This window comes from Choloepus didactylus, chromosome 10 (genome assembly GCF_015220235.1).
Source record: "Choloepus didactylus isolate mChoDid1 chromosome 10, mChoDid1.pri, whole genome shotgun sequence".
NCBI lineage: Eukaryota > Metazoa > Chordata > Mammalia > Pilosa > Megalonychidae > Choloepus > Choloepus didactylus.
In genome coordinates this window covers 81,477,516-81,501,020 of record NC_051316.1, presented here as the reverse complement: position 1 = coordinate 81,501,020, position 23,505 = coordinate 81,477,516, and the positions used below count along the sequence as shown (strand labels likewise).

The following is a 23,505-nucleotide window of genomic DNA, read 5'->3' as shown; positions in this document are numbered from 1 at the left end:
AGCATATAAAAAACCAGATGATATGCAAAACCCAAGTCCAAACACCCAAATCAAAAGATCAGAGGAGACACAGTACTTGGAGCAATTATCAAAGAACTAAAGACGAACAACGAGAGGATGGCACAGGATATAAAGAACATGAAGAGCATGGCACAGGATATAAAGGACATAAAGAAGACCCTAGAAGAGCACAAAGAAGAAATTGCAAGAGTAAATAAAAAAATAAATGATCTTATGGAAATAAAGGAAACTGCTGACCAAATTAAAAAGTTTCTGGATACTCATAGTACAAAACTAGAGGAAGCTGAACAGCAAATTAGTGACCTGGAGGATGACAGAATGGAAAATGAAAGAACAAAAGAAAGAATGGGGAAAAAAATTGAAAAAATCGAAATGGACCTCAGGGATATGACAGATAATATAAAACATCCAAATATAAGACTCACTGGTGTTCCAGAAGGGGAACAGAAGGGTAAAGGTTTAGGAAGAGTATTCAAAGAAATTGTTGGGGAAAACTTCCCAAATCTAAACACCATAAATACACCAATCATAAATGCCCAGTGAACTCCAAATAGAATAAATCCAAATAAACCCACTCCAAGACATATTCTGATCACAATGTCAAATGTGGAAGAGAAGGAGCAAGTTCTGAAAGCAGCAAGAGAAAAGCAATTCACCACATACAAAGGAAACAGCATAAGACTAAGTAGTGAGTACACAGCAACCACCATGGAGGCAAGAAAGCAGTGGAATGACATATTTAAAATTCTGAGAGAAAAGTTGCCAACCAAGAATTCTTTATCCAGCAAAGCTCTCCTTCAAATCTGAGGGAGAGCTTAAATTTTTCACAGACAAACAAACGCTGAGAGAATTTGCTAACAAGAGACCTGCCCTACTTGGGATACTAAAGGAAGCCCTACTGACAGCCAAACAAAGAAAGGAAAGAGAGAGATGGAGAAAGGTTCAGTACTAAAGAGAATCAGTATGGGTATGTTAAAGGACATTAAGAGAGAGAGGGAAAAAATGTATCTGACAAATATAAACCAAAGGATAACACAGCTGATTCAAGAAATGCCTTCACAGTAATAATGTTGAATGTAAATGGATTAAACTCCCCAATCAAAAGATATAGATTGGCAGAATGGATCAAAAAAAATGAACCATCAATATGTTGCATACAAAAGACTCATTTTAGACACAGGGACACAAAGAAATTGAAAGTGAAAGGATGGAAAGAATATTTCACGCAAGCTACAGCCAAAAGAAAGCAGGAGTAGCAATATCAATCTCAGATAAACTAGACTTTAAATGCAAGGATGTTAGGAGAGACAAAGAAGGCTACTACATACTAATAAAAGGGGCAATTCAACAAAAAGAAATAACAATCATAAATGTTTATGCACCCAATCAAGGTGCCACAAAATACATGAGAGAAACACTGGCAAAACTAAAGGAAGCAATTGATGTTTCCACAATAATTGTGGGAGACTTCAACACATCACTCTCTCCTATAGATACATCAAAGAGACAGAAGACCCAACAAGGAAATTAAAAACCTAAACAATCTGATAAATGAATTGGATTTAATAGACATATATAGAACATTACATCCCAAATCACCAGGATACACATTCTTCTCTAGTGCTCATGGAACTTTCTCCACAATAGATCATATGCTGGGACATAAAACAAGCCTTGATAAATTTGAAAAAATAGAAATTATCCAAGCACATTCTCTGACCACAGGGGAATATAATTAGAAGTCAATAACCATCAGAGACTTAGAAAATTCACAAATACTTGGAGGTTAAACAACACACTCCCAAACAATCAGTGGGTTAAAGAAGAAATACCAAGAGAAATTGATAAATATTAGAGATGAATGAAAATGAGAACACAACATACCAAAACCTATGGGATGCAGCCAAACCAGTACTGAGGGGGAAATTTATAGCACTAAACACATACATTAAAAAGGAAGAAAGAGCCAAAATCAAAGAACTAATGGATCAACTGAAGAAGCTAGAAAATGAAAGGCAAACCAATCCTAAACCAAGTAGAAGAAAAGAAATAACAAGGATTAAAGCAGAAATAAATGACAGAGAGAACAAAAAAAAATAGAGAGAATAAATAACATCAAAAGTTGGTTCTTTGAGAAGATCAACAAGATTGACAAGCCCCTAGCTAGACTGACAAAATCAAAAAGAGAGAAGACCCATAAAAACAAAATAATGAATGAAAAAGGTGACATTACTGCAGATCTCAAAGAAATTTAAAAAATTATAACAGGATAACTATGAACAACTGTATGCCAACAAACTGGATAAGGTAGAGGAAATGGACAATTTCTTGGAAGCATATGAACAACCTAGACTGACCAGAGAAGAAACAGAAGACCTCAACCAACCAATCACAAGCAAAGAGATCCAATAAGTCATCAAAAAGCTTCCCACAAATAAATGTCCAGGGCCAAATGGCTTCACAGGGGAACTCTACCAAACTTTCCAAAAAGAACTGACACCAATCTTACTTAAACTCTTTCAAAACATCAAAGAAAATGGAACACTACCTAACTCATTTTATGAAGGTAACATCAATCTAATACCAAAACCAGGCAAAGATGCTACAAAAAAGGAAAACTACAGGCCTATGTCTCTAATCAATATAGATGCAAAAATTCTCAACAAAATACTTGCAAATCGAATCCAAAGACACATTAAAAAAAATTATACATCATGACCAAGTAGGGTTCATTTCAGGCATGCAAGGATGGTTCAACATAAGAAAATCAATCAATGTATTACAACACATTAACAAATCAAAAGAGAAAAATCAAATGATCCTCTCAATAGATGCTGAAAAAGCATTTGACAAAATCCAACATCCCTTTTTGATAAAACACTTCATAAAGTAGGAATTGAAGGAAACTTCCTCAATATGATAAAGAGCATATATGAAAAACCCACAGCCAGCATAGCACTCAATGGTGAGAGACTGAAAGCCTTCCCTCTAAGATCAGCAACAAGACAAGGATGCCCGCTGTCACCACTGTTATTCAACATTGTGCTGGAAGTGCTAGCCAGGGCAATCCGGCAAGACAAAGAAATAAAAGGCATCCAAATTGGAAAGGAAGAAGTAAAACTGTCAATGTTTACAGATGATACGATCTTACATCTGGAAAACCCTCAGAAATCGACGATAAGGCTACTAGAGCTAATAAACAAATTTAGCAAAGTAGCAGGATACAAGATTAATGCACATAAGTCAGTAATGTTTCTACATACTAGAAATGAACAAATTGAAGAGACACTCAAGAAAAAGATACCATTTTCAATAGCAACTAAAAAAATCAAGTACCTAGGAATAAACTTAACCAAAGATGTAAAAGACCTATACAAAGAAAACTACATAACTCTACTAAAAGAAATAGAAGGGGACCTTAAAAGATGGAAAAATATTCCATGTTCATAGATAGGAAGGCTAAGTGTCATTAAGATGTCAATTCTACCCAAACTCATCTACAGATTCAATGCAATCCCAATCAAAATTCCAACAACCTACTTTGCAGACTTGGAAAAGCTAGTTATCAAATTTATTTGGAAAGGGAAGATGCCTCGAATTGCTAAAGACACTCTAAAAAAGAAAAACCAAGTGGGAGGACTTACACTCCCTGACTTTGAAGCTTATTATAAAGCCACAGTTGTCACAACAGCATGGTACTGGCACAAAGATAGACACATTGATCAATGGAATCGAATTGAGAATTCGGAGATAGACCCCCAGATCTATGGCTGACTGATCTTTAATAAGGCCCCCAAAGCCACTGAACTGGGACATAACAGTCTTTTCAACAAATGGGGCTTGGAGAGTTGGATATCCATATAAAAAGAATGAAAGAGGACCCCTACCTCACACCCTACACAAAAATTAACTCAAAGTGGATCAAAGATCTCAATATAAAAGACAGTACCATAAAACTCCTAGAAGATAATGTAGGGAAACAGCTTCAAGACCTTGTATTAGGCGGCTACTTCTTAGACTTGACACCCAAAGCACAAGCAACAAAAGAAAAAATAGATAAATGGGAACTCCTCAAGCTTAGAAGTTTCTGCACCTCAAAGGAATGTGTCAAACAGGTGAAGAGGCAGTCAACTCAATGGGAACAAATTTTTGGAAACCATGTATCTGACAAAAGACTGATATCGTGCATATATAAAGAAATCCTACAACTCAGTGATAAGAGTACAGACAGCCCAATTATAAAATGGGCACAAGATATGAAAAAACAGTTCTCTGAAGAGGAAATACAAATGGCCAAGAAACACATGAAAAAATGTTCAGCTTCACTAGTTATTAGAGAGATGCAAATTAAGACCACAATGAGATACCATCTCACAGCAATTAGAATGGCTGCCATTAAACAAACAGGAAACTACAAATGCTGGAGAGGATGTGGAGAAACTGGGACTCTTATTCATTGTTGGTAGGACTGTATAATGGTTCAGCCACTCTGGAAGTCAGTCTGGCAGTTCCTTAGAAAACTAGATATAGAGTTACCCTTCGATCCAGCGATTGCACTTCTCGGTATATATCCGGAAGATCTGAAAGCAGTGACATGAGCAGGTATCTGTAGGCCAATGTTCATAGCAGCATTATTCATAATTGCCAAGAGATGGAAACAACCCAAATGTCCTTCAACCGATGAGTGGATAAATAAAATGTGGTATATACACAAGATGGAGTACTATGCGGCTTTAAGAAGGAACGAGGTTGTGAAACATATGACAACATGGATGAACGCTGAAGACTTAATGCTGAGTGAAATAAGCCAGGCACAAAAAGACAAATATTATATGCTACCACTAATGTGAACATTGAAAAAGGTAAAACAAATGGTTTATAATGTAGAATGTAGGGGAACTAGTGATAGAGAACAATTAAGGAAGGGGGAATGATAACCAATAAGAACAGATAAGCTATCGTGGGTAAATTTAACGTTCTGGGAATGCCCAGGAATGACTATGGTCTGTTAACTTCTGATGGGTATGGGAGGAACAAATTCACAGAAGTGTTGCTATATTAGGTTATTTTCTTGGGTAGAGTAGGAACACATTGGAAGTAAAGTAGTTATCTTAGGTTACTTGTCTTTTTCTTACTCCCTTGTTATGGTTTGTTTGAAATGTTTTTTTTTAAATTGTGTTTTTAATTTTTTTTTGATAGAGTTGATTTAAAAAAAAAGTTAATTAAAAAAAAAAAACAATGAAAAAAATATGCAGAGCCCCTTTGAGGAGCTGGTGGAGAATGCAGGGATGTTGGGCTTCCCCACTGTGCCAATTTGAATATATTGTGTCCCCCAAACGCCATTATCTTTGCTGTAATCTTATGTGGGCAGAGGTTATGAGTGTTGATTAGATTGTAATTCTCTTGAGTGTTTCTTTAGAATGCACCCCACCCAGCTGTGGGTGATGACTCTGACTGGATGATTTCCATGAAGGTGTTGCTCCGCCCATTTGGGGTGGGTCTAAGTTGATCAGTGGAGCCATATAAATGAGCTGACATAACAGAAGGAACTCAGTGCAGCTGTGAGTGATGTTTACAAGAGGAGCTACAGCTAAGAAGGACACTGAAGAAAGCACAGGAGCTGCAGATGAGAGACAGTTTGAAGATGGCCGTTGAAAGCAGACTCTTGCTCCAGAGGAGCTGAGAGAGGACAAATATCGCAAGAGCAACTGAGAGTGACATTTTTGAGGAACTGCAGCCTAGAGAGGAACGTCCTGGGAGAAAGTCATTTTGAAACCAGAACTTTGGAGCAGACGCCAGCCACATGACTTCCCAGCTGACAGAGGTTTTCCGGACACCACTGGCCATCCTCCAGTGAAGGTACCCGATTGCTGATGTGTTACCTTGGACACTTTATGGCCTTAAGACTGTAACATGGAACCAAATAAACCCCTTTTATAAAAGCTGATCCATCTCTGGTGTTTTGCATTCCGGCAGCATTAGCAAACTAAAACACCCACTTTGATGGTTGCTGATGTGCTCACAGACATAGGGGACTGGTGGTTTGATGGGCTGAACCCTCTTAACCACAGGAATTGCCCTTGGGAAGATTGTTGCTGCAAAGGAGAGGCTAGGCCTCCCTACAATTGTGCCTAAGAGCCTCCTCCCGAATGCCTCTTTGTTGCTCAGATGTGGCCCTCTCTCTCTAGCTAAGCCAACTTGGCAGGTGAAGTCACTGCCCTACCCCCTATGTGGGATCTGACACCCAGGGGTGTAAATCCCCCGGCAATGTGGAATATGACTCCCGGGAAGGAATCTAGACCCAGCATCGTGGGATGGAGAACATGTTCTAGATCAAATGGGGGATGAGAAAGGAAATGAAATAAGCTTCAGTGGCAGAGAGATTCCAAAAGGAGCCGAGAGGTCACTCTGGTGGGCACTCTTACACACAATATAGGCAACCCTTTTTAGGTTCTAATGAATTGGAAGAGCTAGCAGTAAATACCTGAAACTATCAAACTATAACCCAGAACCCATGAATCTTGAAGATGATTATATAAAAATGTAGCTTATGAGGGGTACCAATGTGATTGGGAAAGCCATGCGGATTACACTCCGCTTTGTCTAGTTTATGGATGAATGCGTAGAAAAATGGGGGAAGGAAAAAAAAAAAGGCACCCAGTGTTCTTTTTTACTTTAATTGTTCTTTTTCACTTTAATTTTTATTCTTATTATTTTTTGTGTGTGTGGTAATGAAAATGTCAAAAATTAATTTTGGTGATGAATGCACAACTATATAATGGTACTGTAAACAACTGAATGTACGCTCTGTTTTGTATGACTGCATGGTATGTGAACATATCTCAATAAAATGAATTAAAAAAAAAAAAAGCTAAGCCAACAAAACAGTGACAAAGGGAGAAAGAAAAGAAAACAGGTGAGGTGATTTTGGCTCCAGAAAGCAGGAAAGAGGTCTGCTGGGTATTGAAGCCTTCATTTTCTTCCAAGACTCTCTGATTGAGAGCTGACCCCAAAACAGTCAGCTTTTAGGTGGAAAAAACTACTCTACTCAATCATAGAGATGAATTTACCATTATGACTTACTAGAAGGAGCATTAGCCTCAAAGACAGTCAGACTTAGGTTGACTTTTGACTATACAACTTTCTAGCTTTGACATAACCAAGAGCTTAGATTTTGTCTTCTGTGAAACAAGAATAGTAACACTTCTACCATAATGTTGCTGTAAGATCAAATATATCAGGCAATTAGCCCAAGTCCTACACATAGTGAGTGTACAATATATGGTAAATTTTGAGCCATTCATCCAGAGTAGTTTCCTAGTACTCACACTAGTGGTGGTTGCCATGGATTTTTTTCTAAAGCCGAAGGTTTATGAAACCCATTACTGAACTCTTTGATAATTATCATTTGAGAAACTTTGATTTAGGTCCACAGAGGCCCAAATGGTGCTAGACTAAATGGACAAAACAAATCAATCACTTAAAACAAAACAAAACAAAACAAAAAACTGCAATTGGAGCTTGGTTGAGTTACTTTCCCTTGCTCCTCGTGCCAGTGGGGGAGGGGTCCCAGCTCTGCAGTTTGGGGAGTTTTGCTTACAGTTCTATGCTGCAGTCTTAGCCATTCCACCCATTCTAGGCTAGTGTACAATGTGTGTCCAGTCATGGATGTCCCTCAGCAGTTGTTTCAGACTATTTACTAGCTGTTCCTGGCTATTTACTAGTTGCTCTAGAGGACTAGCTAAAATTCTACACCTCTCTACACCCACCATCTTGCCCCGCCTCTCTCAGGCCATGATTTTAAAATTTCCTTCTTTTTCTCTATTGTCTCCTTTCCCAACTAATATATTTTAAAAATAATTTGCAGGGGTTATTTCTTAAGTAGGTTAAACAGTTTTCAAGCAGTTTCACAGCCTTTCCCAGAAAGGGAACTGAGGCTGAGGACTACTATGTGTGCCAGACACTGCTAGTGTTTACATGTTGTTCCATTTCATTTTAAGCCTCAGAGCCTTATGGGGCAGTATTGCTTCTACTTCACAGCTAAGAAAAACGAGGCTTGGAGAAGAAATAACTTCCAAAGGCTCCACAGCTGGTCTGAGGTGGAGCTGGGACTTGAACCCAGGTTTGTCTGACACCAAGTGCAGGTTTTCCCCACATCTCACATGCCTCCCATCTGTAAATAAACAATTCCGGCTGGAATATACAACTCCATATGACTCCAGTTAGGACCCAGACAAGGCCCCCGGGGGCCTCCATACAACCTGTTTATCTAGTGGATAGAGTGAATTGAATTAAATGCCAGCAGTCATACAATAGCTTTTCTTGATAAGTATCCTCTACTTCAGCCCAGAATCTGCCCCATCCCCAAGTACTGTCTGTACTAATGATATTTTATCCAGAGGCTTTTTGGGCTCACCTCCCTGGAAACCAGACCAGAATTAGTTAATCCATGATACAAATAGCTAATCAGGAAGAGAGGAGGTTTTGCAGTTTAAAGGGTATTGCCATCATTGATAAACTCAGCACACATGGGCAGCTGGCAAGAGAGACTATGGGAAACCAGAGGTAGGTTGGGACTGTGAAGAAAAATTAAAAACAAAATGAAAGTAGCCATGTAAATATCCAGCCACCCAGACCCTGGCAAATGCTGGTTTCTGGAAACAGCAGAAGAGACAATACTCACAATTTCTCCGGAAGGCAGATGTATAGTCTGTGGCGCTTGCTTCTTCAAAAATTTGTTTAACAAGCGAATGTTGGCAAATGTTCCCCGTGCCATGATGGCGTCGTTCCCTCGACGGGAGCCGTAGGAGTTGAACTCTCGTGGGGTCAGGCTAATAACGCAAAGCAGGAGGTGCTTTAGTTTAGCGAACCGAGTGAACATTAAACTTAGTTTACACCAAGAAAGGGCAAAAATAATCATAAACCTAGCTATTTCTCTAACCATACTGTACATTGTTCTCTAAGGCAGAAAAAGCTGTTCCCATAGCTTCTAACTGAGGGCAGAGTGGGAGTTGAGAAGAGGGCGGTGAAAAATGGAAATCAGTGTTCTCCTAGGATCAATGTACTGTTTTACAAATCTGGGCAGAAAAATCAGGAGGATTCTAATAAGAGCATTTATCTCATTTATTCAGCAAGGTAGCCTATAAAACTTCATATAAGATAAAAAAAATTACAATAAATTTAAAATAAGTGAGAAAATGGAAGCAAAGGGAATAATCAGGTAGGCAAATCAGATGGTGAAAGCAGTGGGGAAAACACAGAACACGCCCTCCAAAGCAGGCAGAGGTAGCACATTTGTCCTGCAACCATCTGGAAGTCAATGCAGAGGGAAGAAGACACTTCATTGGCAACATAATTTACAATTTTCAGAAGATTAAAAAACAAAGCAGTGCCACACAGAAGCAGCACAGCTACTCCTGGTCCTGAAGCCAAAAAGAAATTTTGCAGTTTTTTTATAAAATGAAAGCTATGGTTTTAAATTTATTGATTAAATTAAATCACCTCTCTACTCCCAACTCTCCTATTTTGGTAAATACTTTGATTCCCTGTTAACTATTACCCTAAAGCTTACATGATGTTTTCTGTCACTAGTGCTTCAATGGCACACAGACAGTTAGCGAGGGGATCACATTTAGTTGTAGGTATGTTCATGGCATACTTACAACTAAAGGAAACTGTGATGTCACAGCCTCTTACAATGACCAGTTCACTGAGCTGTAGAATGTAGGGGGTGGTTGTGAGTGTCAATATGATTTCACAATTAGATCTAACTTGAGATTGAGAGATTCTAGGAACAGGCTTTAGGAACAGATGTGCATATTGACAAATCCCTGGAACTCCAAAATGCAGTGGGTATGTGCATTTTTCTGGGAAGGAGTTAGATTTGCTTTCATTCAACTCCCTTAGGAGTCCCTGTCTCACAACAAATCAAGAATCACTAATCTGCAGTCAAAGCATTTGGATTCTGTTCCTCAACTTTGTACTGGGATTGCCTGGACACTAATTACTTAACACCCATCCCTGAAGAAGCTGATTCGGGAGGTGGGAATGGGAACCAGGAGTTTTTATCTCCCCAGATGATTTTCATATAATGTCCAACCTCAATTCATATTCTTCTATTAGGTAAAAGTAGGTACTATTGATGTAATACCTATTAGTATCAGTACATGACAGAAGGATTGATACACTGATGTGTGAACTGCAAGGTCTTGAAGCAGCCCTCCATAAACATTAGGCCTCTCAACCAGAACACGGCAATGAAATTCAGCTTATATCCCTGCCATGTGCTTGAAGAGTGACCAGCTTACAGCAGAGCCCGGTGTTCTACCAAACAGCCAAGTTGGGGGCAGGGATGGCAGCTGAGCCTAACGAGTGCACTTGCTCAAAAGGCACGTCATCCTTCCCCTTCCTCTCCCCATGCTGGGTTTCATGTGCTGAGGGATTTTCCATGGAAGCAGTAAGCAGCAAACAGAAAGAGCAATTGGTTTTCAAGCCCTGTGGTTCAGCACAAAACCAGAGTATGATTCCAAAGCTATGTACGTGTGAAAAGAGGAACACTGGTCTAATTTACTCCATTTTTGCCTTTATTCTTTGCCCCCCTCACTCACACTTACCCTCTGTTAGTTAAGTAGCGAGCAGCAGGGCTGTTTCTTGCAATATTTCCAGCTGGGGAGATGTGGTCAGTTGTCACTGAATCTCCCAAATTTAAGAGCACATACGCATCCACTATAGATTTAACGGGTTGAAGATCCAAAGTCTAGAAAAGAATACAAGTCAGTGTTTGCCCAGGTTTTCTCAAACCAGTCACCAGTGAGCCTCAACAATGGTGGTGTGTGGACCTGAACCAAGTGATAGTCCTGCAAAGAACATAAAATTCTCATCTTCTGGGTTTTTATCAGGGATACTTAGAAAACTTAAGGTGAATTTATTCAAAGCATTCATATCTCAACCTTGAAAGGAGGACAAAGTATTGGCACTATCCCCTTAAAAACAATAGGGTTACAGCTGCAAATAACATTCTCTTTCTTCATATCTGCAGAACTCCTCAGATGCTGAGGACAACTAGATTCCTGACTTCAACTCCTATACCCTTTCCACAGTGATCCACCCTGGGAAGCATGGACTTCTTGATCAGCAGTTTTAGGAAAGGTGTTACTTTTTTTATGTAAATAAGATTCAAATATGATGTTCTGGGGGTGTTGTTCTGTAACAGTCTCTCAGACCTTACTGAGTCTACCTTCAGGTGGTACTTATCACCAGGGTGTCTCTACACAGCCACACAGAATCCTGAGACAGAGAGATTTTTGGTCCACTACAAACAAAAGTCCCAGCCTCGTAAAACTACCCTCAGCAGCATCTGATTGGGCTTGCAAGGGGTTTCAGTGAAATGAGTGGTCAAAGCAAGAGTGTGAGGTAATAAAGTAGATTTTTATAAGGAAAGAAACCTTTTGAAGAACACATTTTGTTAAAAAAAAATACGGAGTCATACCAGGTTTTCAAAGAATGGTGGTGATTTAATGTATGTAGATTTGGGATTCCAGTAATACAGCATATCTGATGGGGTCACTAAAGCATTCCAGCTTTCATTCACGGTCTTAAAAAAAAAAAAGGTAGATCTAGTCATATTCCATTCTAGGGAAAATTTAACATGCAAACACAAAACATACATTCAACCTGAGAGTACAATAAAAACCTTTCTTATTCTAAATGGTCACAGAAAAAAAGTTCCTTTATGCCATGATAATGCCATGCTAAGGAACTGAAGAATACATAGGCACTGTGGTGGGCAGCCTCTAAGATGGTCCCCAACGACCCCACTTCCTGGCGTCACAGCCTAGGTGACCTCTTCCTGTTGGCCATGGGCTGAACCCAGGGGCTCCTCTGCTTGTTCTCTCCATCGCCTGTTCTGATGGAAGCCAGCTGCCATGCTGCGAGCCATCTTGTGAAGAGGCCCACGTGGCAGGGCACTAAGGGCCCTCAGTCCAACAGCCAGCAAGGAACTTCATCTTCTCAACACACGCGTGAGCTCAGAAGTAGACCCACCCACAGTTGAGCCTTCACATGAGGCTGCAGCCCTGGAAGATACCTAGTTTGGAGTCCTGTCATGGCAGAGACACCCAATTAAGCAGCCTGGATTCCTGAACCACAGTAACTGTGAGATAATAAATGTTTGTTGGTTTAACCCACTAAGTTTTGGGAAAAATTGTTGTGTGGCGATAGACAACAAACACTTATTCTTACAAATAACTTAGGAAATAATAATACAAATTGTACCAAAGGAGAAATTTTTTACTCTCTGGACAATCTGGAAACTGGACCTTCAGGTCACTTGGGTACTGTATAGCAAAGACAGCGGCCATGAGCTAAAATTGGCTTGAATTCTCCTCACAGGTCATTCACTCAGCCTTTGGAGAAACGCATTTAACTCACTGCCTGCCAAGTTCCCTAATTTCCCAATGAGCAGCTTGTGGAAGGACACAGACCTTGAATATGGTTCCTGTTTTACCCTGCTCCCCAAGAGCTCTGCTTTCTCATTTCAAGCCACCAGCCATGAACAGAATAATACATTCTGAGAAATGCATCCAACCAGTTGACTCAATCTCAGTAACAAGACACAGTGACACCAGGGGTCCTCAACCACAATGACACAACACCCCAGGGTATCTGAGAAAAGGGTAGAGTTACAGAAAGCTTGCCAGGAATTACACACAATTAGAAGCTTTTCTTCTTGAGGATGCTGCCCACTTGTCCACATCTGGGGACATTGGAGAGTGTGTGGTTTATAAATGACTGAGAACCACTTCTCAGGTTATCTGAAGAAACAGATACAACTTTCTATAGTTTATTCTCATTAGTCTCCAGGTCTGCAGATATGACACAAAGGAGCAGCCTTCCCTTAGATATTTTGGGGGTAGGGTGGGCAGTGAGGGTCCTCACCTCTATTTTCTGATAGACCTCCTTAAACATCCCAGGGATGACATATTTATGCTCCACCGCCTGGATCTCATCTCTAGTCGGCCAGATGTCTTTCAGAAATACCTGTTGTCCCTTTGCATTTACCCCTGAGGAGGGAAAAATTTATTAGTGAGAAAATTTGATCTAATACCCTATTTTCATTATTATCTACCTCTAAGTTATGATTTCTTAAAAGTAAATTTAAGGGGCATTGTTTTTACATTATCCAATCTGCTTAGAATGGATTGAGGAGGTTGTAGCAAGCAAGAAAACAAGAGAAAAGGAGACAAAACATCATTTTCCCCTGATTTTGAGAAGCTGAAATATCTGCAGTGTGTTCCTACATAGTATATACTAAAACAATGTCAATCATTAGATTAAAGTAGAAGCTGGAAAGAGGAACTCTGGAGAAGAATCCAGAATACTATGATCTCTATTACTTTTGGTATTTATTTCCCTTCTGTCATTCTTTGCCCCTCAGTAAATTCTCGTTTGACTATTTCAGTTAGGGCTTGGCTGTGTATCGGAAATAAGGAAAAGATACTCCTTTCATCTTATCTTGGAGGTTCAATGCTTTTTTTTTTTATTAAGGAAAAGGAAATCAGCAATTTTCTTTTGATAATGTTTTAGCGTTCTCTGGAAAAAATCAAATCTTACCCAATGGCTCTTTCTCAAAGTTGATCCTGATGGTCCCAGCAATCGCAATATATGCTATCACTAAGGGAGGAGAGGCTAAATAGTTGGCCCGTGTGTTGGGGTGGACTCGACCTTCAAAATTCCTGTTCCCAGACAGTACCCCCACGGCTACAAGTTCTCCCTGTATAAGACAAAGAAAAACCAGGTTATAAAGAGAAGACAGTGTGTAGGCTTCTCTTCGTAGACCATTTGCAAAAGCCTTTACATCACAGTATGGAGTCCTTAAGCTGCCCTTTCATCTGGTCCTCTCCTACTGCAGGGGAGAAGAGTACACAGGGCATTCCTGTAGCAGATATTCTGGGTTGAAATAAGCAAAGAGACATGTCCAGTGGCTTCTGCTCAGGAGAAAACATGAGGTTACATGTCAGAGGAAATATCTGGTTATTGCTATAAACCAGGGGCCTAAGAATAGGTGGGAAAGACTAAAAGTTGAAGGATAAAGGAAGCTACAAGGACCTACATGATTCTATAATTAGTGCAAAACAAACCAAATAGTATCTCTCAAGACTACAAATTTTATGGGACCAAAACGAAGCCAATGCAGTTTGGTTAAGATTCATTTGTACAGAGACTTGTCTGACCTTGAACCAATTTTTAAGTTACCAGAAGAACCAACGATTGTGGAGCCCTCTGTAGTCAAAACCAGCATTTATTGAGTACTTCCATGCCAGGCAATGCACTAAATGTTTTATGTCCATTATCAATTTATTCTCTCAACTCTGAGACAGGTACTATCATCATCATCTCCATTTAACAGATGTGAAAACTGAGGCACAGAGAGGTTAATTAATTTGCAATAGCTAGTAAGTTTAGCCTGACTCCAAAGACTATACTCTTAACCACATTCCCTGCTTTCCTGGACCTTCTTGAAAATACCAGGATTTTTATGATGTTAAAACAGCTCTGAAGACCCACAGTCTCCTGTGTAAGCACCTGTGTGATGGTTTCTACCACGGGTTCTGGTAAGGGCCCACTATTGCCGATGCAGGTCATGCAGCCGTAGCCCACAACGTCAAACCTAGATGCCAAAAGGGGAAGCACAAGAAAGAGAATCAACATTCAGTGAGCCCTGCTGCTGGAAACGGCTCCTGCAGACCACTGATCTAAAAGGAATAACAGCGTACAAAATAAATTGAGTACACTGCTATTTCTATAAATCTTTCATTCTTGGCAGCATTTTGATGAAGTATATCTAAGAAGTATACTACTACTCATATTTTTTACTTACAAAATAAAGGACAGTGGTACTTATATGTCATTGTTCCTGACTGATCTAGAATTTTTAAAAGCTGAAAGCAGACACAGCACTTATGTCTCCCATTTACTTTTATTATATAATTCCGAGGACTTTGACTTTTATGAGGCACGTTACTAAAATCTGCATCATCCAAATTAGGTATAATGGGGAAAAGGGGGAAACTGTATTTAGGCAACAAATAAATAACTTACCTCAAAGAATGAGGATGTTTTTAGCCATGGTAAATAACTATTTTCACACCAAAGGGCAGACTCTCAGCTGGAGAGTCACTGCTAGCCCAAAGGATTCCTTTGTGCAAATGAGAAAGAGGCACCCCCTCCTCCACGAGGCCATGCACACACCAAAGCACAAGGCTTGGTATGCAGGGCACAGACTTGATTTCGGCTCCCCCAACTGCCTCCACCAGGTGCCCTTGGCTGATGAACAACCAGCACAACTGTACAGGAGGGCTTGCTCAGTTGGAATTTAAGGGTTTAGGTGACTTAACATGTGACAAAAGACTACATAATCAGATGCTATCAGATAAGCTTAAGTCTGCTATAAGGTGCTATTGCAAGATACATGTGGAATAAAATATAACAAAAGCAATGGTATAAAAGAAAATTCTTCCTCACCCAAGCTGAGACAGGTATGGCATGACTCCACTTTCTCGTAGGTAGTAGGTGACCACACCACTTCCAGGGGACAGGCTTGTTTTGATGTAAGGCTTCACATTCAGGCCAGCAGCCACAGCTTTCTTTGCTAACAATCCTGTGAAACAATAAACACAGGTAAGGGTGTGGATAGCTGCCTGCTCTAGATACCAGGGAGGTTCAGGAAAGAGACCGACTTTTCAGTTGTATTTCCTGCCACCGATTGACAAGGCCCCCTTCATGCTGGTGCTTTCTGCTATTTCTGATGCCTAATAGAAATCAAAAACTTACTGGCCCAAAGTCATTTATATGTGTGCAGTAAACTCAAAATTAGTTACGGAAATAAAGAAGAAGTGCTTACTTTTTTTTTTTTTAAGAGGTAAACCTAAAACCATTTAGGAATATACTATAGAATGAGGTTTTAATTTTTGGAGGAAAAATTATCTTTCTGTGTTTTATTTGGATAAAAATTATAACTGGAGGGTCCCTTTCTGAAAGTATATCAGTGTACTTGTTGACAAGAAATACAGTCAACATCTATCCCACAGTTAATTCTCTAAGTGGAAGATCAGAGCTCCTGCGCCACTGTGTTTTTGGCAAATACAAAAGCTGTTACTAGAACACTGGGTGTTCTGTCCTAGGAAGTTATTTTTGAAGTAGGAAAGACATGAGGAATGGGGGTGGGGGTATAAAGCTCCAGACAAGGAAGTCTTGGACAAAGAAAGTTTTTTTTAAAACTTGTGCACTTCATAAAGAAAGAACTTTGACCTTGTCTGATCCATAGACAGACCCAAGAAAAACTTTTGGGGATGATTAAAAATACGGAAACTAAAAAGACTTCATGTTAGTGAAACCCTGCATGTAAATATTAACTACTTAACCAGAGTTGCATAACAGGTCAAGTGCACTGATTTTTATCAACCAGTGTCCTCTGCCCTTATTCAAACACCACTTGCCAATGCATCAAAGACAGTACTAAAATCTGCTGTACAAAAAGCCCTATCAGGGGTTTTACAGAGAACAAAGTCTGTGAAATGAAACAGTTGAAACAGTTTTTTTATCCTTCCAAAGTCTAAAACAAGATTCTATGCTTTGCCAGAAACTCAGCGTCCTTTGCTTTCTCCTTTACTTATTTTCTGTGTTGGTTCCAAAGAGAAAGAATAAAATGCATTATGTATTCTACTTGAAGTACATTGCTTTGGATACCATTTATTGTGTAGATATTTCTGGGCCAGTAAACCTCTGTATCTGGAAAAGACAAGGTTCAGAGAACTACACATTGAACTCAGTCAAGACCTTGGGTCATGTCTTAGGAAGACTTCTACCTACATGGCCACATGACCTTGGGGATGGATTCAAATGCACTTACCTGCTCCTAACATCACAGAGGGATTACTGGTGTTTGTGCAGCTAGTAATGGCAGCAATTACCACAGAACCATGAGCAAGGGTGAATTCACTGTTATTATAGATAAACGTCTTATGATCATCATGATGGTCTGGAGCAACCTGGAATCCTTTAAACCCTTGCTATAGGAAGAAAAAAATAAACATGTGGTCAAAAGTTCTCACTTTGGATAAAGAAATACTATGATAATTATAATTTTAAAGGCCAATTCTCTTTTTTTTTGTAGTGTGGTTTTTTAAATGCATTTTTTATTGTGAATGTTAACATATATACATAACAGTGATAACTTTCAGAGTATGATTTAATGTGTAGTTAACTCAATATAGACTGAGGTTATTGATTCTCACATTATGGAAATGTGGGAAACGATGCCATTTTGGTCATATTTCAATTAATCATGATCAATGATGCAAACAAAGAATAGCTGAACATTTGATATAATGCTGGTGCCTCACAGATAAAATCTATCACATATCTTAATCACTTATTCAGCAAATGTTCATTGAACATCTACTGCATGCAAGTCTGTTATGCTAGGTACTTTTTGGAATAAGGCAATTCCAACACACATTCTAACCTCAAACTTACAGTCCAATAAGGGAAATCGGACATGCAAATAATATAAAGTACAACAATGTAAGGCAGAGAATATGAAATGCCATGAAAGGGTTTCACAACAAATGCCTTGAAGGTTCAAATGAGGGAAAGATGGGTTTCTGCTAGGAGAATCTGCAGCCACACTGTGAATGAGTTGGTGTCTGAATTGAGTCTTAAGGATCTGATAGATTAGGACATGCAGAGATGGGGAAGAAACATTCAGGCAGGAAATGGCTAGGACAAAAGTACAATGGCCTGAAAAGCTTGGGTGAATAGGGGAAATATGTGCTGAGAATCATGGGGTCAAAAAGGTCAGCTTAGTGGTTGAGTTGTATTTGTAGATGATCATGTGCTCTAAGGAGTTGCCCAGCCCTCAGTTAATGGGGAAATTAGTAAGGATTTTAGAATGGAGAAGTAACACCCTTCACAGCAGGCTTCAGGAAGATTCATCAGTGATAAGGTAAAAGAAAGACTGGGCACTAAGAAACTAGGTGGGGTCAGGTTGGATTTTAACCTGCCTCTTCAAGGCCCGTACCTTGGCTCCAAGGCAGCTCTCAAAGTCCTTTTTCATGTCAGACACTGCAATTTTGTCCTGAGGCCTTTTAGGTCCACTGCAGCAAGGGACTACAGTTTTCAAATCTAATTCCACAACCTGTTCACCCAGAAGAAAAGGAGCTGTAGAATCCACACTATACTCACAAAGAAGAAACACATGCCATGCCAGAGAACTTAAAACACCACAACAATAAAAACAAACAAAACAACCACATTCACTGTCAAGGAAGCCAATGTCCATCTTAACACTTCACTGGCTGATTTCTCAATATCAGGATGGGCACTTATGTAGCCTGGGACAGGCAGAAAGCCTTGCTAAATCTCAGCAAGACCAGGGTGGATGATGCAGTCGCTGCCCAGTGTCTTTCATTCAACAACCTTTGTAAAGCAGCTCATACATTCTTTTTATTGCTTAAGTTAGTTTGAGGTAGGTTATCTATTGAAATGATAAACCATTATATTTCTGCTAAGATGATTGGGGGTGGGAGGGATGCAGACATTGAGCTGTCAGTCCCAGGAAATGGACCTACTTTAGTTTAATTGACTAATTCCTTTCTCAAAGTAATATGAAACAAAGTAAGGGTCCCACATCTAGTTTACCTTCCAACCTTGGCTGTGGAGGAAGATGTGCATTCATTTTACACCCTACAAAATCAAGGCCAAACTTGGCAGGTGAAATCACTGCCCTCCCCGCTACATGGGATCTGACACCCAGGGGAGTGGTGAATCTCCCTGGCAACGTGGAATATGACTCCCGGGGAGGAATCTAAACCCAGCATTGTGGGATGGAGAACATCTTCTTGACCAAAAGGGGGATGTGAAAGGAAGTAAGTTCAATGGTAGAGAGATTCCAAAAGGAGCCGAGAGGTCACCCTGGTGGGCACTCTTATGTACAATATAGATAACCCTTTTTAGGTTCTAATGAATTGGAGTAGCTAGCAGTAAATGCCTCAAACTATCAAACTACAACCCAGAACCCATGAATCTTGAAGACAATTGTATAAAAATGTAGCTTATGAGGAGTGACAATGTGATTGGGAAAGCCATATGGACCACACTCCTCTTTGTCCAGTGTATGGATGAATGAGTAGAAAAATAGGGGTAAAAAAAAAAAAGGCACCCAGTATTCTTTTCTACTTTAATTGTTCTTTTTCTCTTTAATTTTTATTCTTATTATTTTTGTGTGTGTGGTAATGAAAATGTTCAAAAACTAATTTTGGTGATGACCGTACTACTATATAATGGTACTGTGAACAACTGAATGTATGCTTTGTGTGACTGCAAGGTATGTGAATATATCTCAATAAAATTGAATTAAACAAACAAACCAAAAAAAAACAACTGCTGAGAAAAATTAATCCCTAAATAGGTCATGTGTACAGCAAAGAACCAAAGCACTCACTTAACTGATCTGAACTCACTCTACTCATTGGCTTGTACCTTTTTTCAGAAAACAAAGAATTCATCCAGGAAAGCAATTAAAAAAAAAATCAAGGCCAATATGGAAAAAGGAGGAAGGAACTTCTTTTGTCACTGGATAAATAAAATTGATATGCTCACATTTCCATGTCTTTCCCTTCTCATAACAGTGATGGGCTTAGGCTTTAAATACCTTTATTTCCTCTAGTAATGTCCTTCTTCAACAGTCCTCCATATAAGAGGTGAATCAGTAATTCACGAAGGGGAGCACACTCAATTTACAATGATTAGGCCAGTATAAATGCAAGAAGTTATATTATTTGGTTATGTTTGCAATTTTCTTATCCTTTTAATTTTTCAGTCTTTTAATACCCTGGTCTCCTGAAATGACTGGCAGTTACTAATTTCCGACAAGTACTTCCCTATCTCACCCCCAGGAAAACATACACAACTAAAATTGCAGCCTTGAAGAAGAGGAAACAAATGTTTGTTGGAAGGTGCTCTCATACCTGGGTAAAGTCTGGGTCTTGAGAAGAGTCACTGAAATCTCGAAACATTCCAACAGCCTGAAGATATTTTTTAATATTCTTAACTTTTTCTTCATCACGACCTAAATGGAGTAACAAGTAATAGATGTTAATATTTCCTGGTTAAAGACTATAAACTAATGCCTCCACTAACAATTATACAAGTAATACTCATTTCACTTACACACACTGTTGATATTTTAGCTTTCGGCAAATAAGTTTGATCCTCTAAGTTTGATTCCCTCTAGCTGCTGCTGCTGCTGCTGTTTATTGTCATTAAGTGACCTGTTGTTCCTTCCAAAGTGGCTATATTTTCAGAAGATTCTGGTTCCAAGTTATGCCCCCTCTTTTTTGGTTATGGATCACAAGCCTTAGGTGATTGTACAAGCCCACCTTCCACCTGCCTTCAACTGGCCACAAAGACTCTCAGCATCCCTCATTATTAAAATAATGACCCCCCTGCAAACCTCCAGTTACTGAGCCTTCCTATGCACCCGCCACTGTGTGCTAATATTTTAAATCCATTATCTCATTTTTACAACTCTATGAGACAAGTACTATTATTCTCATTTATAGATGAGGAAATGATGACTCAAGCAGATTAAGTAACTTTCTCATAGAACACAGCCAGTAAACAGCAGAACCAGGACTCAAATCTGAGTTTGACTCAAAGTCCAAAATCTTAATTTACAATGCTACATCACCAGGTATATAACCCTGAGCCCTCTGCTATTTAATTCTTATCAAGATCCTGGATGCAGAAGATGATATTCAGAAAGCATGCCCTGTGGACATGCAGTTCACTCATTTATCTGACAGTTAAATGAGACTCTACAAAAACTTGATTGTTGGACCCATAGTAGATCAATATTTTTTATTTGATTGACCTGAATTGTAAAGACCATCAGTTTTCATGGACCTCATAAAAGACAGCTATATGGGCTTCATTAACATATTTGTCATGATCTGTTGTTGAGCCCATGGTTTACAATATCTCTTGTTATGCTCTTCATGAAGACACATAGGAAAAATTTCTCTTAGGTCTCTGTATGAGAAAGGGTTGTACTTTTCTGAATAGGCTTTTTTCAGTTTAATGTTATGAATTTGGTGCCAGATCACCAAGAAGTTTAGAACCACATTTACTGGATTCCTTGAGCACCATAAAAACTAATCTTACTTCTGAATTTATTTTTCTGCCTCTCTCCTCCTTCTCCAACCCACTGCCCCTTCCCAGGCTGATTACCTCAACTATTTATTCTGTTCTTTTATTTCTAAGTCTTTTTCATTTCACATCCTTTGGGTGTATGAGGGAGGTATCAATTAATCAATTCCAAAGTGGTTATATTCAATAAGGACACTTTTTTAACCTACTTTTTTTTGGTCACAATCTTCACTACTTCAGGCTATGGGAGAAGGCTTTACTTACTTGCAGTAAGATTCTCATGAAATGCTATCAAGACAGCTCTTACCTTCAGTATCCACTATTCCTGATGTTACAAAACAAACAGTAGACATTGCAACCCTTAACAGTAAACAATGGTCATGGATGAGAAGGCCTGCGTTTGTACATTCCCTTCTCTTTAATAATACAGTTGTGATTTTAAAAGTCTTTTGGAAAATAAAAGCTCCTCTCCCCCATCTTTGTCAATGCCAATGAGAATGAGATACTAAAAGTAAAAGTTATTTCGTGTCACCTTCTTGCTCAAAATGACCCAGAGATCTGGCCCGTCCACCCCCTGACCTCCCCTCCCAACACCTCCCTCACCCCTGGGCTCTAGCTACACAAACCTCCCTGTTTTCCTCTGAACACATAAATCTGTTTCTGTCTTCCATCTTAGATGTTTGTACTTGTGGTTTCCACTTCCCAAAGTTCATTCCCTCACTTTACTCAGGGTCTGTTCAAATTTCATCTTCTCCAAGAGCCCTTCACTGACCATCCAACATACGAAATAGTACCTTCCAGCTATTTTAACCATCTCCCTTGCTTTCTTTTTCACCATTACATTGCCATATTTGTTTATTTGTTCACTGTCCCCCTCACTGAAATATGAGCTCTGTGAGGGCAGGGACTATTTATTTTGTACACTGCTATATATCTGGGACCTTGACTTGACATTGAAAAATCTGTTAACTGAATAACTGATTGAATGAATATTTTATATTTTTAAAATAAATAAGAATTTTTTTTAAAAAAAAGCTTTTTCAAATTTAAAGTCAAATTTCTAAACAAATATATACAGAGTTAAAGAACTATCAATGTTTCAAAATGCCTTCATAGGCAGTATCACATTTGAACTCTTGGATAGGCCTGAGAGGGGAGTCAGGGAGTGTTGTCCCTGTTTGGAGCCAGGCAGCTACAGGTTTGGATTCTAGCTCCACTATTTATCAGCCTTGGATGATTTACCTCAATTATCCTGATCCTCAGTTTTCTTTCTTATTCACTAATCAAGCACCAATCAACCCTATAGATCTGCAAAGAGGATGAAAGCAAACACATATCAAGGGCCTGGTACATAGAAGGTGCTCCATCGATGGTAGTCACCATTATTAAGACCATTTGTTTAGTGTCAAATAACTAGTAGCAGAAAATCAGTATAAACATCAGGCTTCCAGAGGGAGCTCTTTCAAACAGCCATACCATCTCTACCTCACACCTCCTTAAACTCTAACAACTATTCTGACTCCAGAGAGAAAAAAGGATGTGTAAATCTGACCCAGTGCACTCTGAGGGGCAGAGGCAGAAGGAAGCCAGTGCTCCAGTGCTCAGCATTCCATGAAACTTTTACAAAGGGCTTTTTGCTTTCATGGTCTTGAACTTACCTGTCTGCAACAGGTACTTGATACTAATTTCATCAACTGGGAAAAAGGCAGCAGTTGCTCCATATTCTGGACACATGTTGGCAATCGTAGCTCGGTCAGCAATGGACAGCTGGGCTACCCCTGGCCCAAAGAACTCGACAAATTTGCCTACTACCCCAATCTGGCGGAGGTGCTAAGCAGCAGAAACAACAGCAAAATTTGAGACACTTGACAGTCCATATCAAAATGCAGAACCATCACCTTGTGATTCATATCAGATTCATGAGTAAGCACAAACAGTAAGTTAGCCCAACCTATTTTTTATTAATTTTAAAACTAAAACTTAAAAATAATGTCAACTAAATGCAATGTAGTATCCTGGATTGTATCCTGGAACAGAAAAGAGACATTACTAAAAACTGGTGGAATCTGTAGTTTAGTTAATAGAGTCTTACCAATGTTAATTTCTTAGTTTTGATAAAAATACCAATATACCATGGTTATATAAGAGGTTAACATTAGGGAAAACTGGAAGAAAGGTATATAGCAGTATACTATCTTTATACCAACTTTTGTAAATCTAGAATTATTTCAAAATAATTTTTATTTTTAAAAAAGTAAAAGTAATGCCCCCCAAACA

The 23,505-nt window shown here is 39.2% G+C and overlaps 2 protein-coding genes across 3 annotated transcripts in view; one reads left to right on the top strand and one right to left on the bottom strand.

The window, feature by feature from the left end:
• DDX58 (DExD/H-box helicase 58) overlaps positions 1-12,210 on the top strand; it is a 113,942-nt gene extending 101,732 nt beyond the window's left edge. Inside the window, exon 19 of the mRNA XM_037796895.1 lies at positions 11,060-12,210. Coding sequence (XP_037652823.1) covers positions 11,060-11,123 — 64 coding nt within the window. The 3' untranslated portion in view covers positions 11,124-12,210. The remainder of the gene's footprint in view (positions 1-11,059) is intronic.
• Positions 1-23,505, bottom strand: part of ACO1 (aconitase 1) — a 66,101-nt gene that overhangs the window by 10,940 nt on the left and 31,656 nt on the right. For both annotated transcript variants that reach the window (XM_037796893.1, XM_037796892.1), the window contains exons 8-18: positions 22,887-23,058; positions 20,049-20,149; positions 18,101-18,217; positions 16,931-17,090; positions 15,544-15,679; positions 14,605-14,689; positions 13,633-13,792; positions 12,958-13,082; positions 11,510-11,614; positions 10,635-10,777; positions 8,705-8,852 (exon numbers count right to left, since the gene is read on the bottom strand). In XM_037796893.1, coding sequence (XP_037652821.1) covers positions 8,705-8,852; positions 10,635-10,777; positions 11,510-11,614; positions 12,958-13,082; positions 13,633-13,792; positions 14,605-14,689; positions 15,544-15,679; positions 16,931-17,090; positions 18,101-18,217; positions 20,049-20,149; positions 22,887-23,058 — 1,452 coding nt within the window. The remainder of the gene's footprint in view (positions 1-8,704; positions 8,853-10,634; positions 10,778-11,509; positions 11,615-12,957; positions 13,083-13,632; positions 13,793-14,604; positions 14,690-15,543; positions 15,680-16,930; positions 17,091-18,100; positions 18,218-20,048; positions 20,150-22,886; positions 23,059-23,505) is intronic.